Here is a 15799-nt window from a genome sequence, read left to right as displayed (position 1 = left end):
GCATCGCCGGATCCCCCCCTCGCCGGCGACAGACGCTCCTCTTCCTGCTGTGATCTCTCGGCTCATCGAAAGGCCCTGACGTCGGCAACCTGCTCGAGCCTCCACTCTGCGACCTCGCCGGCGACGCTCGCATGCCGGCGATTCTTCCTCAGGCGACTCCCCAGGTACGCTTCTTTTTCTCCTTCTCTCCTCTTCGTCTCCCCCGACCCTCCTCTTCAAGGGTCGGTGAACCAGAGCCACCAATCGTGGTGGCTCAGGGTCTGCCAGGGAGGAAGGTGCCGAGCACCTCCCCTCATTTTCCCCCATTTTTCTTTTCTTCTCCCTTCGTCGACTGACAGGGGCAAAAGCCCCTGCCGATTGGCCTGTCACGGCAGAGGAGGGGTCGAGCCCTCCTCCCTGCCTCCTGTTACGGCAGAGAAGGGGCTCGCCCCCCTCCTCTCTGTCCTCTCTGTTACGGTAGGGGAGGGGTCGAGCCCTCCTCCCTGCCTCCTGTTATGGCAGAGGAGAGGCTCGGCCCCCCTCCTCTCTGTCCTCTCTGTTACGGCAGGGGAGGGCCGAGCCCTCCTCCCTGCCTCCTGTTACGGCAGAGGAGGGGCTCGCCCCTCCTCCTCTCTGTCCTCTCTGTTACGGCTGGCGAAGGTTCGAGCCCCTCCTCCCTGCTCCTTGCTCCCTATCATGGCAGGGGAGGCGCTGAGACCCCTCCCTGCTTCGTGTTGTGACAGGGGAGGGGCTGAGCCACCTCCCTGCTCTTTATGTTGACAGGGGATGGGGTCGAGCCCCTCCCTGATTCTTGTTACAGCAGGGGAGGGGTTGAGCCCCCTCCCTGCTCTTTGTTTTGACAAGGGAGGGGGTCGAGCCCCTCCCTGCTCCTTGTTGCGGCAGGAGAGGGGGTTGAGTCCTCCATGTGCCTCTTTTCTCGTTAGGCAGGGGCATCGTCTCTGCCTTCGCTGTTTTTTTTCGGCAGGCCGGGGCAAGCCCCCTCGCCTCGCTTTTCCCTGGTATCAGGCGGACCTCCGTTCATTGTTGACAGGCAGGGGCTTTGACCCTGCCTCTCTTCTGCTTTGTCAGGCAGGGGCGCAACCCTGCCTGCCCTCGCTTTTTTAGGGCAGGGGTGCAACCCCCTGCCTCCTCGGAGTCCGTTGACAGCAAGTCAGCAGGGGCTCGCAGCCTCTGCCCCTGCTTCTTGCGCTTATAGCAGGTGCGCATGTGCATGATGCCCCTGCCTCTGCTTCCTTTACGTCAAGACGGCGACAGTGCCCCTGACTTTCTATTTTGGTATTAGCTTGCTAAGATCGTTACTTTTGCAGTTCGTACGACGGATCCCGCTCGCGCTCCGCGACCCGAGCCGCCAATCGCGTACATCCGCGGACGACAGCAAGCTTGCAACTCTCAAAGGTAGGAGAAGATTGCACAGAAAACTTGGACAATTTAATTGAGTTCAATTAACTAAAAAAGGACAATTAAATAAATATATATGCATATATATATTTATACGAGTACGCATTTAACTCAAGGACGTGGTTTCACGATCCTTGTCCTTTACTTTACTGTTGTGCATCACGCAAAGGTTTTGTGTTGCACTCCTGCTTAGAGTTCTTTTACTTTGTCGTTGTACATCGCGCAAAGGTTCTGCGTTGCACTCCTGCTTACAGTTTTTACTTGTCGTTGCGCGTTGTGCCGAGAGTTTGTGTTGCACTTCTGCTTACCGCCTTTACTTTGTCGTCGCGCTTTGCGCCTAGGCTCTTGCTCTTGCATATGTGTTGGTATTGCCTTGCTATTGCAGATGACGTGCAGGTTCTTGCTCTTTGCGTATGCCTTAAAGGCATCCTCGTGGAGGATGCAAGGGGCATTTACCACTCTCCCTCTTGCGACAAGAGTTCAGTCGAGAGAGAGCGACATCCTCGTCTAAGGAGAGGGATACCTCGCAAGGATCTTGGCTCTTCGTGTGTGCAGTCCTGCAGAGTCGACTTGAGATTTTAGGTAGTTGCGCAAAAGCATCAAAAACTGCTCCAAATCGAAGCATTTGGAAGGATGTGACTGGCTGGTTCTGCTCGCCTTTTTGGCTTATCTCGGGTGATCCCGAATTGGGGGTTCGAGCGAACTTCTGAGCGGGTGTTCTGTTGAGAAACACGTATCCCGTCTATCGAGGTCGGTATCGAGTCATGCGAGACATGTAGATACCCCGATAGCGGATGTGATTCGAGATAATCACATGCATAATGTTGGCACAAGGTACTGTTGTTTCAAAAGATAAAGTAAAGTTGATAAACTTTATATCTTTGTGAAACACTCTTGTTGAGGCTTCTATTGAGGAGTTATACCCACTTCATCCTAGAGTACTTGTAGTCGTGCACGACACGTCTAGTACTGCGATGATCGGATGAGACCATTGTTCGACCTCGAACAGTGCTAAATGCACAATGCTATAATCACTTAAATTGTGATTGATTTGCATTCACAGGCAAGATGCTCGAGTGGTTTAAAGACCACAACATAGAATGGGTGGTTAGTTAAGCAACCCCTAACGCACCCATTCGCTTCTTGTTGTCTATTAAGGGAGAGGACAGAGCGGTACCAAACTCCAATGGACAGGTTGTTAACAACCACCCCACGGGCAATGATCCGGCCTCCCCAGTCATTGGAGTTAAGGGGAAAGGGGCTACACAAGTTAGCTCAACACTTCTGCAGAAGTTGGATGCATCTGTGGCACTGCTTTTTCAGCCTCTGGGGAATCCTCTCTCGGCTAAAGTCATCCCCTTTGGAACGGACTCAACTAGGTATTCGAGTTATTGAAAATACATAGAATAACAGACGTCTGAACTAGTCTCAGTTGTTTCTACGTTTTGCCTGCGCGTACCGGCAGGCCAGTAATTATCGAAACATAAGGTATGTTCACACTGGTCGTTGGGTCATGAGATTCGCTTGCACTACTGAATTGCTTGCTTGCTCGGTAGTTCAGTATGCTACTCATTGATCTGTGCACGCCTATCAAGGCGTTACTCTAATTGGTTAAACTGCTTACGCAGTTCTTTGCGGAGTAATAAGGAGCTTCTCATACTAGTTAAATGCTTATAATAATAGCATTATGTCAGTTGCTACATATTAGCATGTGACTTGCTTTATCCCTTGGTCGAACTGTTTGGTGCTTATTGTAGCGTAGCACTTGTTGGCTTGCATCTCTTATGATTGATGTGATTGCATACAGCTCGTAATCTACGAACTGGTGGCAACTAGGATTGATGTGGCCGCTTGTCTTATAAGTTGCTTACATATTGTGATATAACTGTTGTCGTATGAATGCTTATGAATGGCTTGTAATGCAATGGTTTATGCCTTACGATTAATTTAATTACTTGTTCATGGACTGAGCCATTTTAGGGTAATTATATGTTTTACGAGCATTGTTATGAGTGCTTGTCTTATTCAGTTGTTTTGTTTGGCTGACGGGTAGAGTTAGTTACTCTTTGCTTATAGAATCAACTGGATTGCCATATCTATGCGTTCTCATGTGTCGTTTACGCATGCTTTGAGAGCCTATTGGGGGATTGCAAAATTCCTTGTGGCAACAATACGATGCGTAGGATTATATGCTTCTATGTGAAGTGATACGATGCGTATGCTAATATACATGCTTGTGCCTATATTGTGGCTACTGACCCCAAGAGTGATCAACTGTTCGGAGCAGTCGATCGTATAGATGCGTGTATCACCGAGTAGGGTGTCTGTCGAGGACCTGGTCTCCAAAGGATTATCTGTGGGGGCGTGTATGATCAAGACCAGGTACCCGGCTAGAGTGGTAGATTCTCTGTGAGGATATACACTATCCACGAACGGGTAGCCGCAAAAACGGTGAACTCCTGTGAGGAAGTGTATGGTCCAAGACCAGGTATACCATTTAGGGCGGAATTCCTTGTGAGGTTATACATTTCCCAGACCAGGTGATCCGGCGTTGATCTTATTGTTTGCATTAGTGGCTATCGACCCTGAGAGCGGTCATTTGTGTTGATGCGTGTATCGCAATGATTTTCATTGGGTATGACATTTGTTAGGGACCGGTCTCCCAACGGTTTTGCTGTGAGGTTATACATTTCCCAGATCGGGTAATCCGGCTAGAACGGTAAAATATGTGAGGATGTACATTGTCCACGAACGGGTAGCCGCGAAGACGGTGAACTCCTGTGAGGAAATGTATGGTCCAAGACCAAGTATATCCACTAGGGCGGTAATTCCTTGTCAGGTCGTATATTTTCAGGACCGAGCGATCCGACGTGGATCTTGTGTTTTTGCTTACCATAAAAAGTTATGGTGAATTATGACGATCTTCTGAGATTGTTTGTGATAGCCAACTATAAATTCATAGTTTCGGCTTTCTGTTTTAGCATGATTACATGCAGGACTCAGATGTGAGAATCAGATCGTTAGTGATTTGAGTTAGTGATTATGTTTTGGACCTTCTACGGAAGGGTGGGCTTTTCTGAGGAAGTATGACGCCTTAGTGCGTCATAACCGGTGACAGTTAGCCGCGTAAGACTTTGAGAGATGAGAATAGATTAAGGTTGTTCAGGACAAAGCGTTTGTTAGAAGTAGTGAGCGACAAACGATGTCCTGATGGTGATTAGATGCAGAGACCTCGTCCTAGGAACGAGAACAAGCTAGTTGTGTGGTGGCTCACAGCCTACGATCAATTGAATCGTATGATGCGTTTGTCAGTTGCACTGCTTACTTGCTTTGAACTGCTTACTCGCTTTGAACTACTTACCTACTTTAAAATATGTAACCTACTGAATTAAATGTACTTAATTCAGTTTCGTGTAGTCTCTCTTGTGCACCTACTAGTTTTTCGCGAAACTAACTCATTCTATGGGTATAGGTGATGATTCTATACTCTACGGGCGATGGTGCGATTGTAAGATGGCGTCAAGACTTCTTCTTCATGCTCTTAGCTTGCGTCCTGGACGCTATGGGTTTGTATCGGATTTTCCTTGGGATATCCGAATCTTGTGAGTTTTGGTTCTTTTAGCTAACGGGCCCAAAGTGTTCAGCTTGCCTTATGATTTATCAAAAGAAAAATCTTCCGCTGATTTCGTAAACAAACTCTGAAGGAAAGAGATATTTCTAGTCTCTTGCCTGTTTTTCTGAAACGGTTCGCAAGTTTGAAATTTGGGGCGTTACAAATACTTTTGCAATTGTTTTACAAAATCTTATTTTTATACATTTTAAGTTCAAATTATAATGTCGCATATTTTCACACTTAGTTAAATTTGAGATTTTCGAAAATTTGGCAAAGTCTGGGAGAAAAATCGTTTGAAACTCGATTTTTGACCGATGTTTTTGAGTTTCAGCTTGGCCCAAGTCACATCGATTAGGTCGAGGTGAGCCAATCGAAGCGTAAGAAAAAGTTTTATTTTTTACCTTTAAATTTGAGCGAAATTCGGGTTATTTTCGGGCGAAATTCAAAAATTGATATTCATGTAATATGTCGTTGGATGCATCTCAGAAATTTGAACGCAAAAATATTTTATTTTCCTTGATTCGAGCTACGGTCGGACCGAAAATCGCATTTTCAAAAATTGAGCAGTTTGTCGGTTCGGATCTAGACTTGGATCCAGCCTGATCTGATGGATTTGATCTAAATTTATATAGATTTGGACTCTATCCAAGACCCATATTAATCTGGATTTGATCCAGCTCAAGACCCATTTGGATTTTTGAGATGGATTTGCATCTTAGATCCATATCCAAATCCATGCCCAATGATTTTTTCAATTTTAAATCCATAAAAAACCTTTAAATTGAGGTTTATTAATGTTAAGAAGCCTCCCAAGTTAATTTGATAATTTTTGGAAGCTTTTGAAAATTTATTTATTATTTAATATTAATTAATTAATTAATATAATTCCAAAATTTTAATTTGACAATTGTTTAGGACTTTAAGTAGAGCCCTTAAACCCATATAAAATCACTTTAGAAGTGTTCTACTTTAATAATATGATTTTTGGAAGCTTCTAGGTATTTATTTATTAATAAATAATAATTAATTAATTAATTAATTAATTAATTCCGAGATTTAGTTTTTAGAATGTTTAGAACTCTTTATAGATCCCTTGTTCATGCCTTAGAAGCTTTAAGAAAGACTTTTAAAAACACTTAACTTTGAAAAGTCAACACTTGAAGAGTTTCAAAAAATTCGGGAAAGTGGGTGAGAGAGAAGAGTTCAAGCTGGGGCTGCACTCTCTTCTCCAGCCCATCTAGAACTCTATAAATAGATCAAAAAGAAAGAAAGGAAGAAAGAGAAAGAGAAGGAAAAAGAGAGGAAGAAAGAGAAAAAGAGAGAAAGAGAGAGAATGAGAGGAAAAGAGAGGAAGAGGAAGGAGGTTCTTTCTTCGATCATCCATCGTTTTCCACCATTGTTTTTGTTTCTTTTTCGATCTACGGTAAAGGTACGGGTCTCCACTTTTGGATCAAGTGAGAAATTGAATGCCGATTCGATTTTCATGCAATATTTGGTGTAAATCCATAGTTAAAGAGTGAATTTATATGTTCACTCTAGAATACATGGATGAGGATCCATAGATCCTCTTTCATATGTGTGTTTTTTGTTCTTTACACACTGTAAAAGAATAAAATTTTGTATATGTGTTTTCCATGTCAAACCAGAATTTTATTTCATGTTAAAGATGGCTTTTAAGTACTTGTTTTATAGTGGATTCGATTCCTACATTCTCTCTCTCTCTCTCTCTCTCTCTCTCTCTCTCTCTCTCTCTCTCTCTCTCTATCTATCTATATATATATATATATATGTTATTGGATGCATGTATGATTGTTATGAAAAAGGAACATTTGTGTAAGCATGTATAGTTTCACAGAAGTTTGCATGAGCATGTCAATAACCAATGCATACTTGATTTTGTTCATGAAATAGATGTATATTCTATGGTGAATTATTGTTTCATAAAAATCGTCATATGAATCTGCATAAGCATGCGTATTGGCTTATGAATCTGTGCAAATACTAATGTATATGTATTCTTGGATGTGGATATACATGCTTACCTCAGTAGCGAATCTGCACGCATAATCGTAGTTTGTCATGGAACTATATGTACATGATAAATCTCTGCATATGTTCGAAAACCTGGAAAAAAAATTATATGTATGTACGTGCTAGACCCATTCCATGGCGACCAGCTGCCTGGTTGGGCACGGCCAAGCCTGGCAGTACTCGTAAAGTGCTGCCAGACTGGGCTGACTGAGTCGCAGGCCCCAGTTCCAAATTTGTAAGAACTAAGAACCATAGCATTATCCAGCTTCTGTAACATGCAGTAGCATTCCTACACAGGAAGGCAAGATCTCACCCACTTTTATTAATCAAGGGCGCTTAGAAACTTCTGGACAAGAATTCATATGCTTCTTGAGGTCTAGGTGGATATACTAAAAAAAAACAAGTACAAGCGCTTCTCACTATGTACAACATCTTGCAACTTGTAATTCACAATAACCCTATCATCAATGAGGGTAGATAAGCATTTTATTTATCTGCATACCTCGAACAGTGAATACAAGTACAAATATCAAAATGACATAAGGATGTCAAAACATAAATCATACTACAGGCATTCAGATTAATAGTTCGAATAACCACTAAATGCATTTTACAGAAATAGAAGGAGCTGAATCTGAATTAGAACCCTATTGAAAAATTTTTGCATATGCCATTCTAGGTCGCGGCATCATCATAAATTTTTCTTCTTAGTGGAGTCTTGTAGTAACTCCGCCTGTGTATAACTGTTTAGTTATACACTGCCGGTCCCAAGCCCGGATAAAGGAGGGTTGTGGTAGGCCAGTGACAAGCAGCATAAAAACTTAGTCATACCCTATGAATATGAACCAATATGAGAATTTCGTTGGGGCGTTCCCTACTGAGCGACGTTGTACTCTATAGGCCCGAAGGCAGTGATAAATGGGCAAGGATTGCTAGGTCGTCGCCCAGAAGCGACGCGTCACACCGGCGCCCGGGTGTGGTCTCAAATAGGCAAGGGTTATCTCACTTTGTTGGACGGGTGGGGGTAAAGAAGTTAGTCCAAGACCATAAAATTAGGTTAGCCACTTGGAACATAGGGTCTTTAACTGGTAAGTTGGTAGAGTTAGTAGATGTTATGTGTAGGAGAAAGATTGATATTTTATGTCTACAAGAGACCAAATGAGTAGGTGAGAAAGCAAAAGCGATAGAACCTTGGGGATATAAGATTTGGTATACAGGAATAAATAGGAATAGGAATGGACTAGGGATAGTTATGAGTCGTAAGTTTATAGATAATGTAGTTAAGGTCCGTAGGAATGGTGATAGGATTTTACTTATTAAATTAGTATTAGAGACGGATATTATTAATATTATTAGTGTTTATGCACCTCAAGTAGGTTTAGATAATTCCATTAAGCATCAATTTTGGGAAGATTTAGATGGAGTAGTACAAGGGATATCTTATGGAGAAAAGCTCTTCATCGACGGTGACCTTAATGGACATGTAGGCATCAGTAGGGATGGATTTGAGAGTATCCATAGAAGCTATGGTATAGGAAAAAGAAACGAAAGTAGAAAAAGGATTTTAGATTTTGGTTTGTCCTATGATATGATCTTAGCAAACACTTGGTTTAGGAAGAGGGAGTATCACCTAGTAACATTTAAAAGTGGGGTTAATATGAGTCAGACAGATTTTTTCCTACTTAGAAAAAGAGATAGGGGTTGTTGCATCAATTGTAAGGTTATACCAAGAGAAAGTGTAGCTACACAACATAGAGTCTTAATTTTATATCTTAGAATTAGACAATGCCGCAAAATGGATGGACATAGGATAGATTCTAGAATTAAGTGGTGAGCATTGAAAGGAGCTAAACAAGGAATGTTTGTAGAGCAGGTAGTTAAGGAAGTTGATTGGTGTCTCGAGGAGGATTTAGAATCAATGTGGAATAAGATAGCGGGTGGCATGAAAAAGGTAGCTAAGGAGGTATTAGGTGAGTCTAAAAGTGATGCACCCCTAGGTAAGGATACATCATGGTGGAACGAGAATGTCAAATTAGCTATTAAGGTTATAGAAATCTAAGTAAGAGTCGTGATAATGAGAATTTGGAGAAGTATATGATAGCAAAGAAGGAAGCTAAAAAAGTAGTTCGAAATGCGAGGAATAAGGTATATAAGGAGGTTTATGATAAGTTGGATACCAAAGAGGGCGAGAAGTATATGTATAGGCTTGCAAAGATGAGAGATAGGAAATTGAGGGATCTGGGTATGGTTAGATGCATCAAAGATGAAACGCAAAGGGTTTTAGTCAAAGATGAGGAGATTAAGGAGAGATGGAAAGATTATTTTGATAAACTATTTAATGGAAGTCATGCTCAGGATCTTGGAGACTTCTCCATTCCTTTTCATAAGATAAATTGTGACTTCATGCGCAAGATTCAAAAGAAAGAAATTACAGAGGCTTTGAAGAAAATGAAATCAAGAAGGGTAGTTGGCCCAGATGGTATACTTATCGAGGCTTGAAAATGCTTGGGAAAGAAAGGTTTAGAATGGTTGACAAATCTTTTTAACAAGATTTGGCGGACAAATAAGATGCCTAATGAGTGGAAGAAGAGTACTTTGGGGCCTCTATATAAGAATAAGGGTGATATACAAGATTGCACAAACTATCGTGGTATGAAACTCATGAGTCATACTATGAAACTTTGGGAGAGGGTGATTGAGTATAGGTTGAGGAAGGTTGTCATGATATCGGAGAATCAATTTGGTTTTATGCCTGAAAGATCAACTATGGAAGCTATACATCTTCTTAGACAACTTATTGAGAGATATAGAGAGATGAACAAAGATTTGCATATGATTTTTATTGATTTGGAGAAGGCATATGATAGAGTACCTAGGGACGTTCTCTGGTGGACAATGATGAAGAAAGGTGTTTCTCTCAAGTACATTAGTATAATTAAAGATATGTATGAAGGAGTAGTAACCAATGTCCGCACTTGTGGAGGGGTAACAACAAATTTTCCTATAACGGTTGGGTTACATAAAGGATCTGCTTTAAGCCCTTTCCTATTTGCTATAGTGATGGATGAGCTTACGAGATCAATTCAAGAAAATGTGTCGTGGTGTATGTTGTTTGCTGATGATACTGTTTTGATTGATGAGTCTAGAGCTGGGGTTAATGCCAAGTTAGAATTATGGAGACAGACATTGGAAGCAAGAGATTTTAAGTTGAGTAAGAGTAAGACAGAATATATGGAATATCGGTTTAGTAAGCAACGAAGTAGTGATGGGAGTGTAGTGAAGCTTGGTGAGCAAGAAATACCGGTGGATGATTGTTTCAAATATTTGGGATCTATCATTCAAAAGTACGGAGAAATTGATGGGGATGTAAATCATGGGATAAAGGTTGGGTGGATGAAATGGAAAAGTACAACTGGAGTGTGGTGCGATCGTAGAATGCCATTGTTGTTGAAGGAAAAGTTTTATAAGACGACCATTAGGCCCACTTTACTATATGGTACGGAATGTTGGGTGGCCAAGAGACATCATATTCAAAAAATGAGTGTAGCTGAGATGCGTATGCTTAGATGGATGTGTGGAAATACAATAAAAGATAAGATTCAGAACGAGGTGATACGTAAGAAGGTAGGAGTTGCACCCATTGAAAATAAGATGAGAGATAATCGTTTACGGAGATTTGGACATATTCGGCGAAGGCCTAATGATGCTCCAGTTAGAAGGATGGAGAAATGAGAAAATATATTAGTTAAAAGAGGTCGGGGTAGGCCTAGAAAGACTTGGATGGAGATGATAGGAAAGGATATGAATGCTTTGAACCTCACCGAGGACATGGCATTGGATAGAAATTATTGGAGAAGGATTCATGTGGAAGACCCAGAATGATTTTCTTTTTTGGTTCATATCGCTGACCCCAATTGTTTTGGGATGAAGGCGTAGTTGTTGTTGTGGTTGTTGTAGTGGAGTCTTGCAGTCTGGCCGACGGACCAGTCGAGCCCTACTCGACTGGTCAAGCTGGCCAGACCTGACCCAACCTGTCGGGCCTGACAGGTCCAGCTGAACTGGATTCAGCTGGCCTGTTTTGTCAGGCCTAAGAGGTGGGGTTGCACTTGTAATGAAAAAAAAAGAGTCAGAGCTTGTATAGCAGGTGGGTGGCCTGCTATACCCAGCTGATTGGGTTCAGTTGGGTGGAGTTGGAACCCCAGCTGACGGGGTCGATTTGGCCTGATAGGAGTACTTCAAGAATATGTATTTTAGCACATGACTCATTTCTGAGAGAGCTACGAGTGCTACACGTTTGCTAGACAACTTCACAGATGGACAGCGTGGCTCTGCTTTTCTTTTGTTTTCTTTATATTTAATTGTTCATGCATTCTGATTTTTCTTATGCAATTGTCTCGAGACTATTCTTATTTAATAAAATCTGGCTTGCTGGCATGGATGATAATGTCAGATCTCATTTGTTTGGTTATTCAATTATGAGTAGAACTATAAAGGCCCCGGGTCTCTAGGAATATTTCTGCAATGATTTAAAAAAAACGCATTTTTAAGAGGTATGAGTTGGGGTCGTTACACAAATTATCTATTTTCTTGTTTACTTTGTATTTTAAAAAATTGTAAAAATTGTTTCTTTATATTTGTGTAAGAAAAATAATAGAGAACCTATTCTTTCTTACTATTATTTATATTTTTCAATTTTGTAAGCTTCCAAGATTTTCCACCTTTTGAAAATATCCCCAAGAAAAACCCATGCCGAGAAATTACCTTGAACGATATAGGTGACTATGAAATAAACTAACATATCTTTCATTGCCAAGTTTAGGAAATCATGAATCAGTTATGCAAAGAAAACTTTCTGCTGAATAAATTCAAGTTCTGATATATCTATAGGTCATGTCAATACATATCCAGCTGTATTGTTCCAACATCAAAATGCTCCACTGGAAACGGAAATTTGACAAATTATGTCAAAGTTTGAGATTTTTTTTTTAGGTATCAAAAAATGGTATGATTGTCAAGGATAGAAGTGGATTTTAGCAAAAGAACTACAGCACATAGAGAAGAAATAAGCCACAGAAAATATGTCGACAAAAATCCCCTTGAGTAATTAAACATCAGAATATCCCTATTTGATCATGGTTCCTACCTCATGGCATTCAAATAATAAAATATATATTTGTATATTCCTAAGTCTGTGCAACTTTGGCATTGGAAATTTAAAAATCAACCTTCAAGAACAATTTTACAACAATAGATTTTAAGTTTTATTGCTTATCAAAAAAAAATTTAAGTTTTATTATTTTCCCAACCTCAAGAAGCTAATGTATGGTTCATGACGAAATGGTATGACAATCATAATTACCAAAAGCATGAAAGCAAGATCAGAACCAGAATAACAGAAAGAAATAAGAAGACCTGAGCAATGAGTTGTCCTCCAAAAACCTTCCCAAAGGTTGGCGTATCAGGTAAAGTGAATCCACGGAATATGTCCACCTTGGGAGATATCAAAAAGAAATGATATCTAGTCAACAATGTGCCACTTTTCATGACTGTCAAGCTCAGAGAATGAAAAAATTTGCTAAACACAAAACAATTTTTGAATTTTCCAATAACCTTAACATGGAAATCACCACAGATCCAAAAAAGGAGGTAAAACGGAACCTCAAAACCTCTCAAAACAAATTCCACAGAGAAAGATTTGCTTTGACAGTCACATAAAGCATAAGGAAATCTCATAAGTTCAATCATTTATGATTATTCAATTAAAATATGGGAACTTTCTTGGCACTACCAATTGAGCAAAAACTGGATGCAAGTTGGAGCAATGTTGTAAAATCTGTAACACTGAGTGTATCGAAATTACAAAAAAAATGTATTATAACATAATGTATCTTAATATAGCATAAAAATTGTAAAAATACACAATACAGAAATTTTTAAATTTTATAAGTTAAAAATAAAAAAATAAGAAACGCATTGGTGATTCTGAATGAAGCTAAATAATGAAGTAACAAAAAAATACACCACTCATGAACAAGCAAAGAACTAAATAAGCAAAGACACAATTATAAACAATTAAAATACAATCTTAACATTTATAACTTATAAGCTTAGAGTTCATGATAACATAAAACACGCTATGATGATAGACAAAAAGACAATGTTACACAACAATCAAGACAATCTGCAAAGATATGATCTAATATCCTAACATTCCTTAAAACTAAGCTACTGTCAATATTTTCTTAACTCCTTAACTTCTTATTCTTGATTTTATCCCTTGCTTGTTCATATGCTTGAGAACTTTCCCCAGTTTCTGAAGCTAGCAGCAGGTGTATATTTTCTAGTGATGATAACTCATCTTATTCAACCATTTCTTTCTTCAGAATTTACTATACTTTCTAGTGATGATAACTCATCTTATTCAACCATTTCTTTCTTCAGAATTTACTGTCTTCTAGCAATGACTATGTTTTTCTTTTATTTATTTCTTGCAAACTAGCTATCATTTCTACACAAACAGTGTTTGGAATATTAGGAGAATTGCATTGCTTTGCAAAGTTGTCACGGTTAAAATGTATACTCAAAAACATTATTGTAAGTATAAATATATATACTTATATACATAGAGATACGTATACATATATTATATGTATATGTATCTCTATATATAAGTATATATATTTATATATTTTTTTCCCTTTTTCTCTTTTACCCAAAAAGGGTATTCCGGTCTTTTTACATTTTGCGCATATTTCATTTGGAATATGCTGTATTTCTTCTTTTATTTTTTGTAATTCTTTATTTTTTATTTTTCCTTTTTGCTTTACAAAAAGGTGCATTGGGGGTCCCCCCAAAGGAGTCGTTGTGGGGGGCCCAACGGTCACAATTGTGACCGTTGGGGGCTCCCCAACGACTCCTTTGGGGAGCCCCCTTTTGCACCCCTTTGCTCTTGTATAAATAGGGGTGTTCCCCCTTGTTGTATAATAAGCTTGAGAGACTCAAGCATTTGCTCCTTTTATAAAATACATGCATTGTTGCATGTTTATTATTTTTACACTTTTTGCGTATTTTGTTCAAGTGTTGTGAGAGTGCTTTCGTGCACTTCTTTTATAAAGTATTTATGCTTGTATGCGTAGTCTCTTCATAGACAATTTCACATGGTATCAGAGCTCGGTTGGTGATTGAGGATCGTGGGATTCTCCTTTTTTCAAGTGCCTCGAAAACCGTGCCTTCGGATCCTTAGAAGTTGAAGTGGTGGATCTTACTTCTCAAATATTTTAGAAGGATCTTGTGCAAGCTAGAAGTTGAAGCATTGTATTGGTACGCCCCTTTTCTCCTTTTCTTTACTCCTTAATGGGTGAAAAAGAGTCTCACTTCGCTCTTGGCTTCAAGTTAAATGGGTTCAACTATCATATTTGGGCCGGGAACATGGAGGCTCACATAAAAGGTAAAGGATTATGGGGTTTTATGCAAGGCACAATTCCGGAACCGGAACCCAAAATAACCGTAATAGACGGAAGTGAAATCAAGATTCTTGAGGGAGAGGAAAGGATCAAAGCTCTTGAAAAATACTCCAAGAAGCACGACGAATGGGAAATGAAGAACTTCAAGATTCTTTCTTGGTTCTTCACATCCGTTGAAACAAAGATTAATGCCAATATTGTCAAATTCAAAAGAGCATCGGAAGCTTGGCATTATCTCGAGAAAATGTATACATCAAGAGATCTATCCTATAAGTATTACCTTCAAAAGAAGACCCTCTCCCTTACTCAAGGTGAAATGTCTATTAGGGAATATTTTGCCGACCTCTCCTTCATTTGGGATGAGCTTTTCATGCTTGAACCAAAATGGAGTGGAGAGGCAATTGAACTCCGCCACAAGCAACTTGAAGAAGATCGGTTCTTCAATTTTTTGAATGGGTTAAGACCGGAATTTGAGCAAATAAGGTCTTCACTTCTATCCTCATTTACTCCTTCTCTTGAAGATGTTCTCACCAAATTAAGTGGTGAAGAGACTCGTATGAGTTTATGTAAACAAGGATCAAATGTTCTTGCGGTTCCTTGTAATTATGAAGAAAACAATGAGGTCAATGCCGTATCAAGACCCAGAAATAATGTAAAGACCTATCGTCCTCCTTATTTCAAATCACAAAATCAAGGAGGTGATGGTGGACAAAGATGAAAGAGAGACTATAGCTAGATTATTTGTCATTTTTGTAAAGAACCGGGGCATATCAAGCCCATATGTCCCAAATGGAACAAGCTTCTCGCCATGGCTACCACCGGTGTACCACAAAAGGAAGAGGCATCATCAAGTGGGTCACTCTCTTTAAATCAAATAGTGGAAGCCCTTCAACCTCTTCTCAAGGGAGCTACATCCGGTGCCGCCGTGTCTACTTCTTCCTTTCCAGGTAAAGTCTCTTGGCTTTTGGACTCAGGTGCATCTTTTCATATGTCCCCAAACATGTTTTCGCTTTCCAACTACTCAAAAAATGTTTCTTCATCCTTTGTTTCCACTGCGGATGGAACCTCTCTTGAAATTAAAAGAATATATAATTTTGAAACTCAAGATTTTTCCATTCCAAAAATTAGATTCATACCTAAACTAAACTTAAACCTTCTCTTTGTTTCTCAACTCTCGGACCATGGTTGCGATATTAAATTTTTGTGTGATAAATGTTTAATACAGGATCGCCGGTCCGGGAAATTGATTGGGGAAGGCTTTAGAAAAGCAGACTTATACTATATGGAATCTCTT

The 15799-nt window shown here is 40.0% G+C and overlaps 1 protein-coding gene across 4 annotated transcripts in view; it reads right to left on the bottom strand.

Moving 5' to 3' along the window:
• LOC149818967 (acyl-CoA thioesterase II) overlaps nt 1-15799 on the bottom strand; it is a 173817-nt gene that overhangs the window by 125572 nt on the left and 32446 nt on the right. For all 4 annotated transcript variants that reach the window (XR_016427221.1, XR_016427220.1, XM_089984881.1 and 1 more), the window contains exon 7: nt 12455-12532. Coding sequence is in view for 2 of the 4 variants with exons in the window: in XM_089984881.1 (XP_089841007.1) it covers nt 12455-12532 (78 nt within the window). In the remaining 2 variants the exon portion in view is untranslated. The remainder of the gene's footprint in view (nt 1-12454; nt 12533-15799) is intronic.

The sequence above is a fragment of the Nuphar pumila genome, chromosome 13 (assembly GCF_984573655.1).
Source record: "Nuphar pumila chromosome 13, dmNupPumi1.hap1.1, whole genome shotgun sequence".
NCBI lineage: Eukaryota > Viridiplantae > Streptophyta > Magnoliopsida > Nymphaeales > Nymphaeaceae > Nuphar > Nuphar pumila.
This window is presented reverse-complemented; position numbering and strand designations above follow the sequence as displayed.